A 15,509-nucleotide genomic window follows, 5' to 3' on the forward strand; every position below is an offset into this window, starting at 1 on the left:
AAGATCACTCCACTGGGGATTTTCTGATACAAAACTGGTCAATTCCCACTAATTTATGACCACACAGACAGACAAACTACAATAAAAGGATGTTATTGATTTTGTGTGTGTGTGTGTTTTTTTTTTCCCTTCTTCCTAGAAACCTTGTCATAAATCAACAAATCAGTGTTTAAAGACTATGACTAATTTAGTACAACAACGTAGTAATGATTTCACCTCTAGGGACAAAACTAGTGCTAACCTGTTAGTTTGGTTGTGGATTGGAACTATTTCCTACATTTGGGGACAAATCTTTGAACCCTAACTTGTTTGCCATTAATGAAGAGCTTCACCAGTTTCTGACCCCCAAGAATCCTGGAAAAGTCAAAGTTTGACCTTAAGACGACACAAGCAAACAACCGCTTCGGGTTTTTATCCATATAGATTGCCTCCACACATTTGCCGTATTTCCCCACAATGAAACCGTGAAGTTCTTGGTTTGAAACCGGATGTCCCCTAGAGAATGTCATAAACAATGATCTGTCTTCTGAATCAACTCTGGCCTTACCATCGTCTGTGAAAAGCTCCCTATTGTCTCCCCCATCATCAGAAGTTGGAGAATCCAATTCAGAGTCAGGGTTTGAAGATGGCTTGCTGTTGTTCCAATAGGGTCGGAAGCGTGTAAATTATTGTACTAAAAAATCACACAAAGTTCAATTCCCAGGGAAGAGAGGTGGATCACATGGATCTCTTAAATACCAAGTCTTTCCTTAGACAGAATATCCATTCTATAGTAATTTAATAGCACAATTAAATACTACTATTATACCCTCAAATATTGAAAGAAAAATAGGACAAGAAATAACACAAGAGATTTAACGAGGTTCGGTAAATTATACCTACGTCCTCGGGCACTAACACCAGATGATAACTTTACTATCTCCAAAGTATTACAAACAAATAGAATTCCTTAAGAATTCTCAAATGGGAGAAGAGAGAAAACTAAGAGAGAAAGATTGGTTGGGATGGTTGAAATGAGAAATGGTTAGGCCTATTTATAGTTGAAGTTCAGGGACTAACTTGCAAATGGCCTAAAAAATTAGGAACCAAAATTGCAATTATCCCTTTCAACTTTAAACAACTTGCCAACTATTTTTTTTCTTTCGGTGCCAATTGCACCTCCCACCATTTTTGACTTTTCAACCCCTTTTTAATTTAACTTATCAACAATCTCCACCTTGAAGATTTGATTAGGATAATCACATCTTCACACACTTCCTTCAACTCCCCAAATTCGATAAAGCTATCTTTTGTAGTGCCTCCAAATGCGCTCTCGAGCGCCATACACCTAAAGGTGCTCAAATTCTCAGGATGTTAATCAAGTTCAAACAATGATTAAACTTGATTGTTGTTACCACCTTGGTCATCATATCTGCGGGATTATCTGTTGTCGGAATCTTCTCAAGTAGAATTTTTCCTTTTTCAAAGACTTCCCGCACAAAGTGATATCTTACGTCGATATGCTTGGTTCTTGAATGATAGACTTGATTTTTCGCTAAATGAATAGCACTCTGACTGTCACAATATAGACTAATGTGACTTTGAACAATTCCCAAGTCTTTCAATAATCCATTAAGCCAAATAGCCTCCTTAACAGCTTCTGTAACTGCCATATATTCTGCCTCTGTAGTAGACACAGCTACTGTAGACTGTAAGGTAGACTTCCAACTCACTGGGGCTTTCGCAAGAGTAAACAGATACCCCGTAGTTGAACGACGTTTATCTAAATCACCAGCAAAGTCAGAATCAACATATCCAACTACAAACTGACCAAGTGCTTCATCCTGTTCAAAAATTAAACCAACATCTACGGTTTTTCGAAGATACCGTAGAATCCATTTCACAGCTTGCCAATGTCCTTTTCCAGGATCATGCATATACCTGCTCACAACTCTAACAGCTTGTGAAATGTCAGGCTTCGTACACACCATCGCATACATCAAACTCCCAACTGCATTAGCATATGGGACTTTCGCCATATATTCTCTTTCTTCTTCAGTTTTCGGAGATAATTGAGCACTAAGTTTCAAATGAGAAGCAAGTGGGGTACTTACATGTTTTGTGTTTTCATTTACACCAAAACATTGTAATACCTTTTTCAGATATTGCTTCTGATTCAAACAAAGCTTGCCTCTCTGTCTATCTCTACTTATCTCCATGCCGAGAATCTTCTTGGCCTCACCTAGATCTTTCATCTCGAACTCTTGATTCAACTGAGCCTTCAGCTTATCTATCTCATTTTGGCTCTTCGAAGCGATTAACATATCATTAACATACAAGAGTAGATAAATGAAAGATCCGTCATGCAACTTCTGCAAATACACACAATTGTCATATTTGCTTCTTGTGTACTTCTGCCTTCTCATAAAGCTATCAAATCGCTTGTACCACTGCCTCGGGGATTGCTTCAATCCATATAGCGATTTGTTAAGCTTACAAACCCAATTTCTACCACCAACATCTGTGTATCCTTCTGGCTGAGTCATATAGATCTCCTCTTCTAACTCACCATGCAAGAAAGCCGTCTTAACATCAAGTTGAGCTAGTTCCAAATTCAACTGTGCTACCAATGCCAACAAAATTCTAATGGAGGAATGTTTCACAACAGGGGAAAATACATCATTGTAGTCAATTCCCTCCTTCTGAGCGTAGCCTTTAGCTACCAATCTTGCCTTGTAGCGAATATCCTTCTTGCTAGGAGATTCATCTTTCTTTGCGAATACCCACTTGCATCCGATTGCCCTTTTATCTTTCGGTAATTGCGCCAACTCCCAAGTATTGTTCTTCCGGAGAGACTGCATTTCTTCATCCAAGGCGCTTTTCCATTTATCACTTTCTAAGCTTTGCATTGCTTCTTGATAAGTGATAGGAATATCATCAACAACGGGAAGGGTGTAGGCCACCATATCAGTAAATCGAGCAGGTTTACGAATTTCTCTCCGTGGCCTTGCAACTGCAACTGGTTCTGGTGTACTTAGTGGTTCTTGGGTCAGAACCTCTTCAACCTCTAATTCCTCCATTGTGGCTGGAGAATTAGACTTATTAACTGGGCAAATCCCCATCTGCTCAAACTCCACCTGTTTTGGAGTACACTCCACCTGCTGTGGAGTATTGCTCGTCTGAATATCTTTATCTGCTACCTTTTTCAATGTGGCAGATTCATCAAAGATAACATCTCTGCTACAGATCATTTTCTTTGTGCTTAAGCACCAAAGACGAAATCCCTTCACTCCAGAAGTGATTCCCATAAAGAGAGCTTTCTTTGCCCTCGGATCTAACTTTGACTCCTTCACATGGTAATATGCAGTGGATCCAAACACATGTAAGGAATCATAATCTGTAGCCGGTTTTCCAGACCATACCTCCATAGGAGTTTTTTTTTCTAATGCAGATGATGGCAAACGATTAACAAGATGGCCAGCGTATGTCACAGCCTCAGCCCAAAATTGCTTGCCCAACCCAGCATTGGACAACATACATCGAACTTTCTCCAGCAATGTTCGATTCATACGCTCTGCCACTCCATTCTGTTGTGGTGTATCCCTAACTGTGAAGTGTCGAACAATACCATACTCTTGGCACACATCGAAGAACGGATCACTTTTATATTCCCCTCCATTGTCCGTCCTAAGCCGCTTGATTTTCTTGCCAGTCTGGTTTTCGATCATAGTTTTCCATTTAAGAAAAACTCCAAGCACTTCATCTTTAGTTTTCATGGTATACACCCAAACTCTTCTGGAAAAGTCATCAACAAAAGTAACAAAGTAATGTTTTCCTCCCAACGAAGGTGTTTTGGAAGGCCCCCACACATCTGAGTGAATATATTCCAAAATACCTTTTGTATTATGGATAGCAGTGCCGAATTTCACTCTCTTTTGCTTTCCCAGAACACAGTGCTCACAAAATTTTAATTTGCAAGCCTTTGCACCTTTCAACAATCCTTGCTTTGCCAGAATTTGCAAGGATTTTTCGCTGGCATGTCCCAACTTTATATGCCACAACTGCATTGAGTCCAAGTCTTTGTTACCGGAAGCTGTAGCGACTGCTCCAATAACTGTACTACCTTGGTAGTAATACAAGTTATTTTTCCTGATGCCCTTCAATATTACAAGTGCGCCAGATGTCACTTTCAAAATCCCATCTCTCATAGTAACAACTGAACCATTGGATTCCAAGGCTCCCAATGAGATGAGATTTTTCTTCAAACTGGGCACGTACCGAACATCAGTCAGAACTCTGGTTGATCCATCTTGATTCTTTAATTGGATTGAACCTATCCCAACAGTTTTACAGGCATTGTCATTGCCCATATAAACAACTCCTCCATTTAGTTCTACTAAATCAGAGAACCACTCCTGGTTAGGGGACATATGATAGGTACAACCCGAATCCAATATCCACTCATCTGAATGGAACGACGATGATGATGCAACCAGTGATAGTTCAGAGTCACTAGTATCATGCTTTGCAACACAAGCATCTACAGCAGCTTTTCCCTTATTCTTCAGCTTTGGACAATTTTTCTTCCAGTGGCCTTTCTCATGACAAAAAACAAATTCATCTTTCCCGAGTCTGGACTTTGACTTTGATCTCCCCTTTTGAGTTTTCTTCCGAGTGTATGAACGACCTCGGACTACTAAAGCTTCTGTATCTCTGATTGAGTTTTTCTGTTTGTCCTTCTTTCTCTGTTCATAACTGTATAAGGCCGCACAGACTTCGCTCAGAGATATATCACTCCTGCCATGAAGTAGAGTAGTTTCTAGGAACTCAAACTCCTCAGGAAGTGACCCCAACAGCATCAAAGCCAAATCTTCATCTTTGAATGTCTCATCCATATTCAGCAAATCAGTGACTAACTGATTAAATTTGGTGATGTGATCATTCATTGTGGTACTTGGGACGTATGTGAAGCGAAACAGTCTTTTCTTCAAGTGGAGCTTATTTTGACTGTTTTTCTTCAAAAAATTTTCTTCAAGTGCCACCCACAACTTATTTGCAGAAGTCTCCTTTGAAAAAGCATACCTCTGCTCTCGAGAAAGGCATGATCGAATTGTGCCACATGCCAACCGATTGATCGCCTTCCAATCTTTCTCCTGTACATCATCTGGTTTCTCTTCATCAATGGCAATGTCTAGACCCTGCTGAAAAAGGGCATCTAGAACCTCACTTTTCCACATACCAAAATGGCCCGTGCCATCAAAGATCTCCACGGCCAATCTTGCATTTGCAATTGTCGGTCTTGTCCACATGGACGATGTTGAAGCTCCTACACCAACCGTTTTCTCCATAATCTTTCAATATACCTAAGGAAATCTTTTCTGATGTGGAAGATCAGTTTAAACTGCAACCACAGAGCATACTACGATTAACCTTCGGCTCTTGATACCACTTGTTGTTCCAATAGGGTCGGAAGCGTGTAAATTATTGTACTAAAAAATCACACAAAGTTCAATTCCCAGGGAAGAGAGGTGGATCACATGGATCTCTTAAATACCAAGTCTTTCCTTAGACAGAATATCCCTTCTATAGTAATTTAATAGCACAATTAAATACTACTATTATACCCTCAAATATTGAAAGAAAAATAGGACAAGAAAGAACACAAGAGATTTAACGAGGTTCGGTAAATTATACCTACGTCCTCGGGCACTAACACCAGATGATAACTTTACTATCTCCAAAGTATTACAAACAAATAGAATTCCTTAAGAATTCTCAAATGGGAGAAGAGAGAAAACTAAGAGAGAAAGATTGGTTGGGATGGTTGAAATGAGAAATGGTTAGGCCTATTTATAGTTGAAGTTCAGGGACTAACTTGCAAATGGCCTAAAAAATTAGGAACCAAAATTGCAATTATCCCTTTCAACTTTAAACAACTTGCCAACTATTTTTTTTCTTTCGGTGCCAATTGCACCTCCCACCATTTTTGACTTTTCAACCCCTTTTTAATTTAACTTATCAACACTTGCAACCCAAGTTTCCTTCAACTATATCCATAAATGCTACTTGGCACACGTCCTTGACGAAGTCCTCAATCATCCCTTTTACGGCTTCCCTGTTTTTGAAAAGAAAACTCAGCAAGATTTCTTGACTAACAAGTTTGTTCATCTCCGGGAAATCGAGATGGACCCAAGGGAAGATTTCTTCCGGGGCACAAAACAAGCATTCCAAGCAGACGAGGGTCTCTTTGGCTAAAGAAAAAATCATGCGATCGGAGAAATGTAGAAGGTTGTGAACGAAGTGTTTGAAGCCGATTCTTTCAAGAAAATTCCAAAAGGCAACGATCTTCATGGAGGGGAAAGGGTCGAAACGGAGGGTTAGAACCAGTCTAGAATAAGCCATGCGATCAATGTTGTGAAATTGTTGAAGTTGTTTAAGGGTAAGCTCTTCTACAGGCAAGGCCATGGCGTCCAACTGGATTGAACAAACAGAGATTATTAACTGGGAGGCAAAAAACAAAAACAAAACCAAAAGAAGAGAGTGAGCGTTGAAGAGATTGAACTACTTTTGTAGAAAGAAAGAAATCAAGAAAATCTTTTGACCGTTGTTGATGAAATAATAATAATACTAAATAATAAAAGCAAGTGCTGAGAAAGGCGGTGTACTTTTCTTAACCTGGGTAAAAATTAGGGCCACAATTTGTACATCCCATCTATTACTATTTAATTAAAAACATTTGTGTTTTAGAAATTTCATTTTTAAAATATTAAATATTTTTAATGGTAAAATATTAACATGAAATTTTCTTACTATCAACCGAAAAGGGTTGAATGTAATACACTTTTAAAATGAAAAGTTAGATTTAGACTTTAAAAACGATATTATTAATCGAACAGTTATTTTCATACTTACGTAAACTTTTTATACTATTTATATTACATGTCCTATTCGTGAATTTAAAATATCTATTTGTTCCATGTAAAAAAATTTTATTTTAATCAAGCATTGAAAATCAATATTTTCATTTTCAAAAAAAGAGTTGATATTTTTTTAAATAAATAAATAATTCTAATCAATATAATAAAGTCAAAACTTAACATAAATAACAAATACAATTATATTTCTAAATTTAAAGATTGATTTGTTAAATATAAATAATATAAAAAGTTCACTTTTTTTTTACACTAATATAATAACCAAATTAAGATTTCCTGATTATCAGTTAAACCAGTTTCCTTTGAGATTTGCTTTTGCTAATGCACCAAAATATGATTGCATAACATTTTAAATGGAAAAGGCATGATGAACCAAAATTTTAATCAATATATTTATTTAATTATATCATGTTCATAAAATGAAATTCAACAACATATGCAACTTTTCATTACAACAGATATTTTTGCTTTTAAAAAGCCTCCATATTTCAAGTTGAACTTTTCTTTACCCTTTTGTTCCAAACAAGAATAATTTACTGTTAGGAAAGTAGAAAATTTTCTAAGATCAGCTGTTACTACATTTTATCCATATTAATCAGTAGTACTTTCATAAATAGTAAAAAGTAAATAAAAGAAATAGTAGTGGCCAAATTAAGGTGAAGTTGACAATCCTTCAAACTGGACGAATTATGGTCAAAGAACTTTGAAGCTTTTCTTTCGCGGTTTTAATATGCCAGAAATCTGGCATTTATATTTGCCTAAAGCCTTCAAAATATTCGTTAGGTGTTGCATGATAGTACAATTGTGGCTTCTGTTAGCAGTGAAGAAAATAGAAAAGAACTGTTAGGCGAACCTCTCGGCCTCTGTTATTCAAAACCAGGCGGGATATTTGTGTTGGTGAACTTTGTGCAGTCAAATGGGCCCATCTTTTGATTGTTTTTCTTTCTTACCTGAAAATCACATCACATTATTGGCATTAGTTGTACATTACAAGTGAAAATTTTAGGTCCCAAAACATGACTATGACCAATGACAGATACAATATGCACGGTAACACCTGAACAGATGTGAAAAGTATCACTGGAAATGAGTTGGTATCATCTCCCTCCTTCATAAATAATCTCAATTCCTCTACATTGATTAGGAAACAAGATGCTTAAACAGCATAAAAAAAAAATAGAGCATGTCAAGGTCAAGTTTAAACTCTCGGCTATGTAACCTGGACTTGGGGTGCATATTGGACATGTATATATGTCAAATAGAATCAAGTGTACTCAATTTTATATAAGCGTTTTTTCATATTAGAGTATCATACCTATAACAATAACCAAATATATTTCAGAAATAGATATCCAGCAAATGTAATTAAAAAAAAAGTTCAATTACTGCCTGATTGTAGTATACTAGGACTAAAAATATGGTTCAAAATGCTTTAAAATATCCACTCCAAACATCCAAGGTTGGAAGAGATTTTTTGTCCTTAATTAATAAGCAATGTTGCATGAGAGAGAGAGCGAGAGAGAGAAGAAGAAGAAGAAGAAGGTAACACTGAATTGTATTTGTAAGCTTTCAAAGGAAGTTGAAGTGTACCGGGGACCATGGGCCAGGTTCGGGTAGAGATTTGTCCTTAGGCGAATTTTGTACGGCACCACTTTTCATGGTTAAAACTTCCTGAGTGACAAAAATAGACAGTATTAAATTTGGCTAAACACATATTCTTAAAAGTACCTTAGTTCTTCCGCTATCAACTTACTTTCCAATCAAACTTGAAGAAGTGAAAGGCTAAATTAGCCAAAAATGTCTTTTTTAGAGCTCATACTCATCTTACAATTTAGGTAATTGAGTAGTTATTAAACGGAACTGCTTAATAATAATACACTTGATCATGGTACTTCATGATAAAAGTAATTTCATGTCTTCAATCTCACAAAATAACAGGACTATGAAAAGTTTACCTCTCCAGCAACTTCAAATGCAGCTAACCATTCATCTGAAAATGGAACAGCGTTCAAAGGGGGCTTTACTACAGGAGCAACTTGTTTTGTGTCACTGCCATCAACAAGCCAGACTTGAGCATCTTTTTGAAATTATGACACCTCAAAATTTCTCAATAAGCATAGAAGTTCACTTCACTGAAACTATGATTAAAGATACGGAAAAATGTGGATAGAGATTGATCTAGGTATGATGCTTACACCAAAGTTGTACCCTTAGCTTCCACAGGGATCGCTGAGCTGTTTGATTCCTCTGGCACATCATTCTCCAATCTGTTGACTTCTTCCTGTAATAAACTTCCATTTGAAGAAATGTGACTTGTGTTGATAGAGGATGTTAGCTCCTCATCCAACGAGCAAAATGCTTGTAACTTGCACGAATTTCCTGCTCCCGAAATTTGATCTTCACTCAATGAAGACAACTCAACATTCAAAGTGGTTACTTGGCCACTTTGTTCATTATCAGGCCTGATCATATCATTACAAGCATCACAGTTCTCATCTGACAGCGTAATCTTGATATGGCTAGATATTTCCTCAGCAGTAGACAATCCAAATTTCCCTTGCTCTGGCATAACAGTGACATCACTTTGAAGCTCAGGAGGTTTATTTAAATTCTCAATTTCTGCAGAGTTGCTAGTTTCTGCAGAAGTGAAAAGGTTAGTTTTTCCTCTATCGAATGAAAGACCACCATCGGAGGGCTGTAAGCATACATGTTTCCAAAAAGACCCATTAGCCGTCTCATTACCTCCATCAGCAGAGTCGCCATTTGGTTCATATGTTTGCACCTGAGACAGATCAGGACCTTCCACTGCTCGTATAACAATTTTGTCTCTGGGACCAATGTCAGCACAACTGTCACTATCATCAAAATGTCGGGACTCTTCTAAAAGTTGTCCCTCCACAGATAAAAGGCAATTACATGCCTCTACAATCTGATTCTCTTGGAAGTTATTACCATCTTCACAGGAGGACTGTATCACCTCATCTTGGGCAATAGTTTCACAATCATTTTGCTTATCAAGCGATGAGTTAGTAAGCATGGCGGGTGCACCAAAATGACAAGTGATCTTTTCTCCTGGCTCTAAAATGGCAGAATTACAATTTGCAGACAAATAATATGGATTGCCTTCAACATTTTTAAGGTCAATGATATCATCTATTAGGCCAAGGGGGGATATTGAATGGGAATCATCCATCTCTCTGATACCTAGATCGCCACTTCCTTGATAGTCATTGCTGACACCAATATCACAAGAAGTTATTGCTCCAGTTACCTGGTCTTCCTTGTTCCTTTCTAATCCTTTAGATGAAGTAGCTTCACAAAGGAGCTCAATGTCATGGTTGCACTGTGAATCAGTAGAAATTGAGGGCTCCTTCTGCACATGTAGCCACTCAGCCATCTCATGAACACAATTCTGCAGTGCAGGTGGAATTCCACATGGAGAACTGGAATTTGCCAATCCTCTTTGACAGGCAACACCTTTAGCATGTCGAAGATTGCTTTCAGCCAGCAACTCTTCAGAAGAGAAGATTTCTCCATGTAATAAGCAATCAGTTGAATGTGATTCATAATTATCCTGGAAAAATGTTTCTACTACAATGCATGGATCAGGAAGTGGCAGCTGTTGAACTGTTTTTTTAGTTACATCATTGACATGTTTGTGCTGGTTGTCAACTTCTGAAGCATTCAGAAGACCACTGCTGCCTTCAAGAGAAAAATCAAATTCAAAAGAATCCTTTTGTGCATCCGCAACATGTGATTGCTCATTTAAATCATTAGCCCCAACAGTACCATCATTTCCTTGAATTCTGCCTCCATAATGAGATAAACCATCATTGCTTCCCAATTCACTAGCATTGCAATCTCTGACGTTTGGACAGATACCTTTATTCTGCACACTGTTGGAACAAAGAAATTCTTCTAAAGGTTCTCCCTCCTTGACCAAGGCACCATCATTATTAATATGTGGTCTCTCAATCTCATTGCTTGCCTGATCATCTTCAAAGGTGCAAGGTTTTGCATGTTCAGCTTGTTTGCTTGAATGTTCATGCCTGTTATGAATGCTAATCCGGTCACTGTTTAATATTGGAGAACCATGTATGTTACTACTATTCACATCACAAGAATGCAACTGCGGAAGGAGATCAAAATCCTCAGTCAACAAATTATTCTGTTCATTCCCTGAAAGTTGGTTGCCAGCATTATCACCCTTCAAGGCACTTTTTACCTGCAGGCCATGGTAAGAGAAAAAATGGGGATCTTTAAATTCACTGCCAATGTGATACAGACTTCTGGGATAACAAGGTCTTCTCCCTTACAATCTAATTTCACTTCTTCAGAGGACTCACTTTGCAGGGGTAACTTGTCATCAGTACACTGAAATTCTACTTTCTCACTTTGCTGCTTAAGATCACTGTCAGTGGCGTGCAATTGTTGCTGATTATTAGTTAATTCATGATTGTAAGAATTACAAGGAACCCTCACTGCCATCCTTGGGATTTTACTTGTTCTAGAATCAGGTCTGATGTCTTCACATAAAGAACTGGCACTCGATGGATCAGACGGTTCTATGCTTGACATCCTTGCATTAGCAATTGCTGCTACATCATTAGCCACTACATGTACTTTCATAGATGGAGTGGAGATCTCAAAAGTAGAATTTAGGACACCAAGCTTCTGCAAATTAGGAATATTAGACTTTGGGTTATTGCGTTGTTGGGAGCTGCTTTGTAAATTATGTGAAGCATTAATCTTTGACTGCAAAACAAAATCATGAATCAATCAGAAAAAGGGGAGAACCTCCACTGATACTTCTAAAAATCCTAAATACATCAAAATTTACTGTTGAACATAAGTGAGATTAGCATACCTGAGTAAAAAATCCCAATGATGGTGAAGGCATCCGCAAGCCCGATGGTTTTACCGTTTGTTGTGCATATTGAGTGTTTCCACCAATACGGCAAACACTTTCAGGAAGAGAAGCAATTTTGTTAGAACTAGCTTTATATGTAGATCCATGACCAGAAGCCACAACAGGATCTTTATTGACCTTTAAGCCATTATCTACCTTGTTCTCTAATGGATTCTGTGATATGGCTGATGAATGACTTGACAATCCAGAGCTTTTCTGTGCAGAAAAAAAGAGAAATTAAGGATAAAAAGTGTTTCTTAGTTTCAAAAGGAAGGCAAAGGACCATAAAATTGCTAGTCATCATTTAGTTCCCAAAAAATTTTATAAAAATGACATTCAAAAGCTTTAGTCTCACCATATCTCTTTTAGGCTGTATAATGGAGGATTTTGTGATTTGAGATCTACTAGAAAGACTACATTTTGCATCATTTTGAGAAGTTTTAGTACTTTTGTTGGAAACCGCCAAACCAATGCTTCTGTGGGCACTGACTGCTGTACAAGAAAAGAAACCAACCCAAAAAAATATATCAAATTTCATCTTACACTTGTGAAATATAAATCCAAAAGTTGTGCACGTATCAGACCATGGAAGTGCAACAGAGTGAAAAAGAAACAAAGATAATCATGTTACGAAACTGTGCAAAACTATCAAATGTATAGGTTACTTTAACCTAAAAAAGATAATTTAACATGAAAAATACAAACCAAGGAGGAATTCCAGAAAACAATTATACGCCCCATTACCTGCTGGAGCACTCTGATTTCGCTTTGGTTTTTTTAAGTTTGGAGAACTCCTGGCAGTTGAAGACTCTGACTTTGGAGCAGGTATTTTAGAAACTTTTGGCTCCAAAACAGCCGTTTTTGTCGTGCTCATATTTGCAGGTCTTTTAAGAGTGAGGGAAAGTCAAGGTAAACTCTTCAATAAATCAGAATAGATAATGAAAAAGTAAAGAAAATAAGCATTCAAAAAAATAAGCCACGATTTCTTAACAATTCACCAAAACCATAACTAGGAAGGATATGCAGAAGACATCACAGGCCTTGGACATCCGCTACGCTTAGAACCACTTCTATTAACGTCATGATCTGAAAGCACATTTTGTTTCACCTGACCAAATTCATATTTAACATAATCAAAAATTGCTTTCAACTTACAAAGAAAGAAATTAGAGCTACTTTTATATGCATATGCATTGGAGAATATCTAACCAACCATGAAACGAGAGGCTGAACCAGAACTCTTCTGCCTGAGGCTACTAATACCAATCTTTTTTGCCTCTTTCGCATTACTATTATTTAATGGCAACTCTTTAAACAAATTACTCTCAAGTGCCTGCAAATCAGATGAATCACCGGATAATGATTCTCCCGGCTCTTCCTCTATAGTCAACAATTTCTCACCACTCAACTTACTGGAATTCCCACTAATCAAAGATAATTCTGTTGAATTCAAAACACCTAACACAAAAGAAAAATTACATTAGAAGAATCAATTTCATTCTTTTAATTAACAATACCAAAATAAAACCAAAGTAAGAAAATGTGCAATACCTTCTTCAGTGAAGAAAGCGCGGTCCCAAGCTAAACTTTTTCTCAAATTATAACCTCCAACTTTCTTTTTCCTCTTCATTTGATGCGGCTCCAAACTTAGCTTTGGAAGCTCAGATTTAGTCTCAGTAGTCAGTATTGCTGATATTCTCTTTGTTAATATTGGAAGAAAAGGTAGGGCATCGCGCTTTCACATCTGCAAAATTAGGATATTCAAATTTATATCGAAATCTACCAAAACAAAGAGTAACCAAACCCTAGCGCGCGCGCACACACAAAAAGAAAAAAAGGAAGTGACCTGTGGGATTGGATATAGGGAAATGGAGAGGGGAGCAAGAGAAAAAGGAAGGGTCAAAGCTGGAAACGACATCGGTTTGGATTTGCTGGTGCTGTAAAAGCAAGGAATCGTTGTCTTCCTCAGAGATCTCCAAGAGGTCGCCCTCCATTTGTCAATTTTTCTCACAAAGGAAGATCAGTTCCTGGGAAGTTAATGAGGAAATGTAATGATTGGAGAAGATTTGACAGTTACAAGTTGCAAGTAGACTGAAGTTTTCAACTGATAAAGCATGAATTTGAAACTCAGGAGTTCGGATTTTGGACCCTTTTTTTTTTTAAGTAAAATTTAAAAAGACGAGCGGGAAGGGGATGATAGATACCAAAACGAGGATGATATCAATGATCACGTGACTGGGCTTAATGCTGAATTACATAAATACCCATAAATGTCAACAACCCAGGCCGACTCAGCTCGCCCTTTTTACCGATCTGTCTCCCTGCATGATCTATGTGGTGTTTAACGTTCAAATGTCAACATTTTTTTGGGTGTATTATGTGTTTAATTTGGTTTATCTTATACCTTGCCCAACTTAGACACTGCAACACGAGGAACAAATTGAAGTGCTCCTAAAAATGGTTGTCTGGATGGTCACCACCCGTAAACATTATACCACTTACAAGAAGGTCACTCACCTTTAATCGCCTATTAATTCCCTTATTAAGCCATTCGTTAAAGAAATGGTAGAGCAGGCCCACGCAATAATACACTTAAACGAAAATCAACATATAACGGACTTGCCACCTAGCCGACCACACAAACGAATCACCATTCATATTGTCAGTGACATGGCTCTACAAGACAGGAGCTTTCCCCCTATATATACCTTAACACATGATGTTGAAAGGGTTTTTTCTCACTTTCACTTCCTTAAGCAATATACCCCAACATTATAATTCTGTTACTCCTTCCTCCTTCTCCTCCTCATCCGATACTTTACTTTTTCAACCGTCACAGGTGAACCGACCCCTTTAAAGGACAATTTTCAAATAATAAATTTGGGCAATTAGAACTTTGATCATGTTAACGGGCCACAATATTTTAAATTATGGCTTGAAATTGTTGATTATGGGCTTGAAATTGTTGGAATTGAGTTTGGGGGCTCACTTGGCTAATATTTTAAAGGACAAGTTTAAAGGAATAAATTATGGAAATGATGTGCATATATTTAGACAAGTTTAAAGGAATAAATCTCACTCCTTTGCACAGTCGTCCCTCTATAGCTAACGTTCCGGTGTCAAAACCGTCCAGATCTTTTTTGAAACTGCTCACATCCTCCCCTTTTTCCATGGCTACAACAACTCACTCCTCCACTCTTGAATAAACACCCCCTACAATCATCATCTACCACCACTTTTACCGCTTTTGGAAGTCTATTTTGCAGATAAGTAACTCCTTCTCCTTTTAATCCTTCTTTAATAAGGACGTGTGCCCATTTATTTGCCTGTCTTGATGCATGTTTAAACTGACATGCACCAAAAGTAGAAGTTGGAATTCTAATACTAAATATAGAAGTACTGATTTTAGAATTATCTTTATTCTTTGATTGCAGCTTTTTTGTAACACTCTTAACCCGTATCTGTCGCCAAAATAAGGTTACGGAGCATTACTGAATAAAGTAACATAAAAACATTCATTTCCAAACGTTACAATAAACATAGCATATTCTATTCATTCACATGCATATTGTCCCTTAATCAAGCCCTCGAGGCCTTAGAAATACTTTAGAAACAATTCAAGACTAAATTAAAACATTTGAAACATTAAGGAAAAAGTTGGACAAATTAAACTGCAGTGGTCACAA

At 37.4% G+C, this 15,509-nt stretch overlaps 3 protein-coding genes across 4 annotated transcripts; all 3 read right to left on the minus strand.

Annotated features, from left to right (window-relative positions):
- Positions 1 to 266: 266 nt before the first annotated feature.
- Positions 267 to 6,444, minus strand: LOC107955877 (uncharacterized). The gene is made up of 2 exons (XM_041074112.1): positions 6,005 to 6,444; positions 267 to 633 (listed from the first exon to the last, which is right to left on the minus strand). The coding sequence occupies exons 1-2, from the start codon at positions 6,442 to 6,444 to the stop codon at positions 267 to 269; spliced, it is 807 nt and encodes a 268-aa protein (XP_040930046.1).
- An 838-nt stretch (positions 6,445 to 7,282) lies between these two features.
- LOC107953120 (uncharacterized) lies at positions 7,283 to 11,115 on the minus strand. The gene is made up of 5 exons (XM_016888348.2): positions 9,657 to 11,115; positions 9,110 to 9,551; positions 8,870 to 8,963; positions 8,505 to 8,585; positions 7,283 to 7,864 (listed from the first exon to the last, which is right to left on the minus strand). Exons 1-5 carry the CDS (start codon positions 10,309 to 10,311, stop codon positions 7,781 to 7,783), a joined length of 1,356 nt encoding a protein of 451 aa, XP_016743837.1. The 5' UTR covers positions 10,312 to 11,115; the 3' UTR covers positions 7,283 to 7,780.
- LOC107953121 (uncharacterized) lies at positions 11,115 to 14,038 on the minus strand. Of its 2 annotated transcripts, none has more exons than XM_016888349.2 (8): positions 13,670 to 14,038; positions 13,375 to 13,567; positions 13,037 to 13,281; positions 12,846 to 12,931; positions 12,568 to 12,716; positions 12,179 to 12,315; positions 11,782 to 12,039; positions 11,115 to 11,669 (listed from the first exon to the last, which is right to left on the minus strand). In XM_016888349.2, exons 2-8 carry the CDS (start codon positions 13,451 to 13,453, stop codon positions 11,136 to 11,138), a joined length of 1,488 nt encoding a protein of 495 aa, XP_016743838.2. In that variant the 5' UTR covers positions 13,454 to 13,567; positions 13,670 to 14,038; the 3' UTR covers positions 11,115 to 11,135. The 2 variants fall into 2 exon arrangements, with proteins under 2 accessions (XP_016743838.2, XP_016743839.2); XM_016888350.2 differs by having other exon boundaries at positions 12,179 to 12,312; positions 13,670 to 14,035.
- Between the last annotated feature and the right edge of the window lie 1,471 nt (positions 14,039 to 15,509).

Source organism: Gossypium hirsutum, chromosome A07 (assembly GCF_007990345.1).
Source record: "Gossypium hirsutum isolate 1008001.06 chromosome A07, Gossypium_hirsutum_v2.1, whole genome shotgun sequence".
NCBI lineage: Eukaryota > Viridiplantae > Streptophyta > Magnoliopsida > Malvales > Malvaceae > Gossypium > Gossypium hirsutum.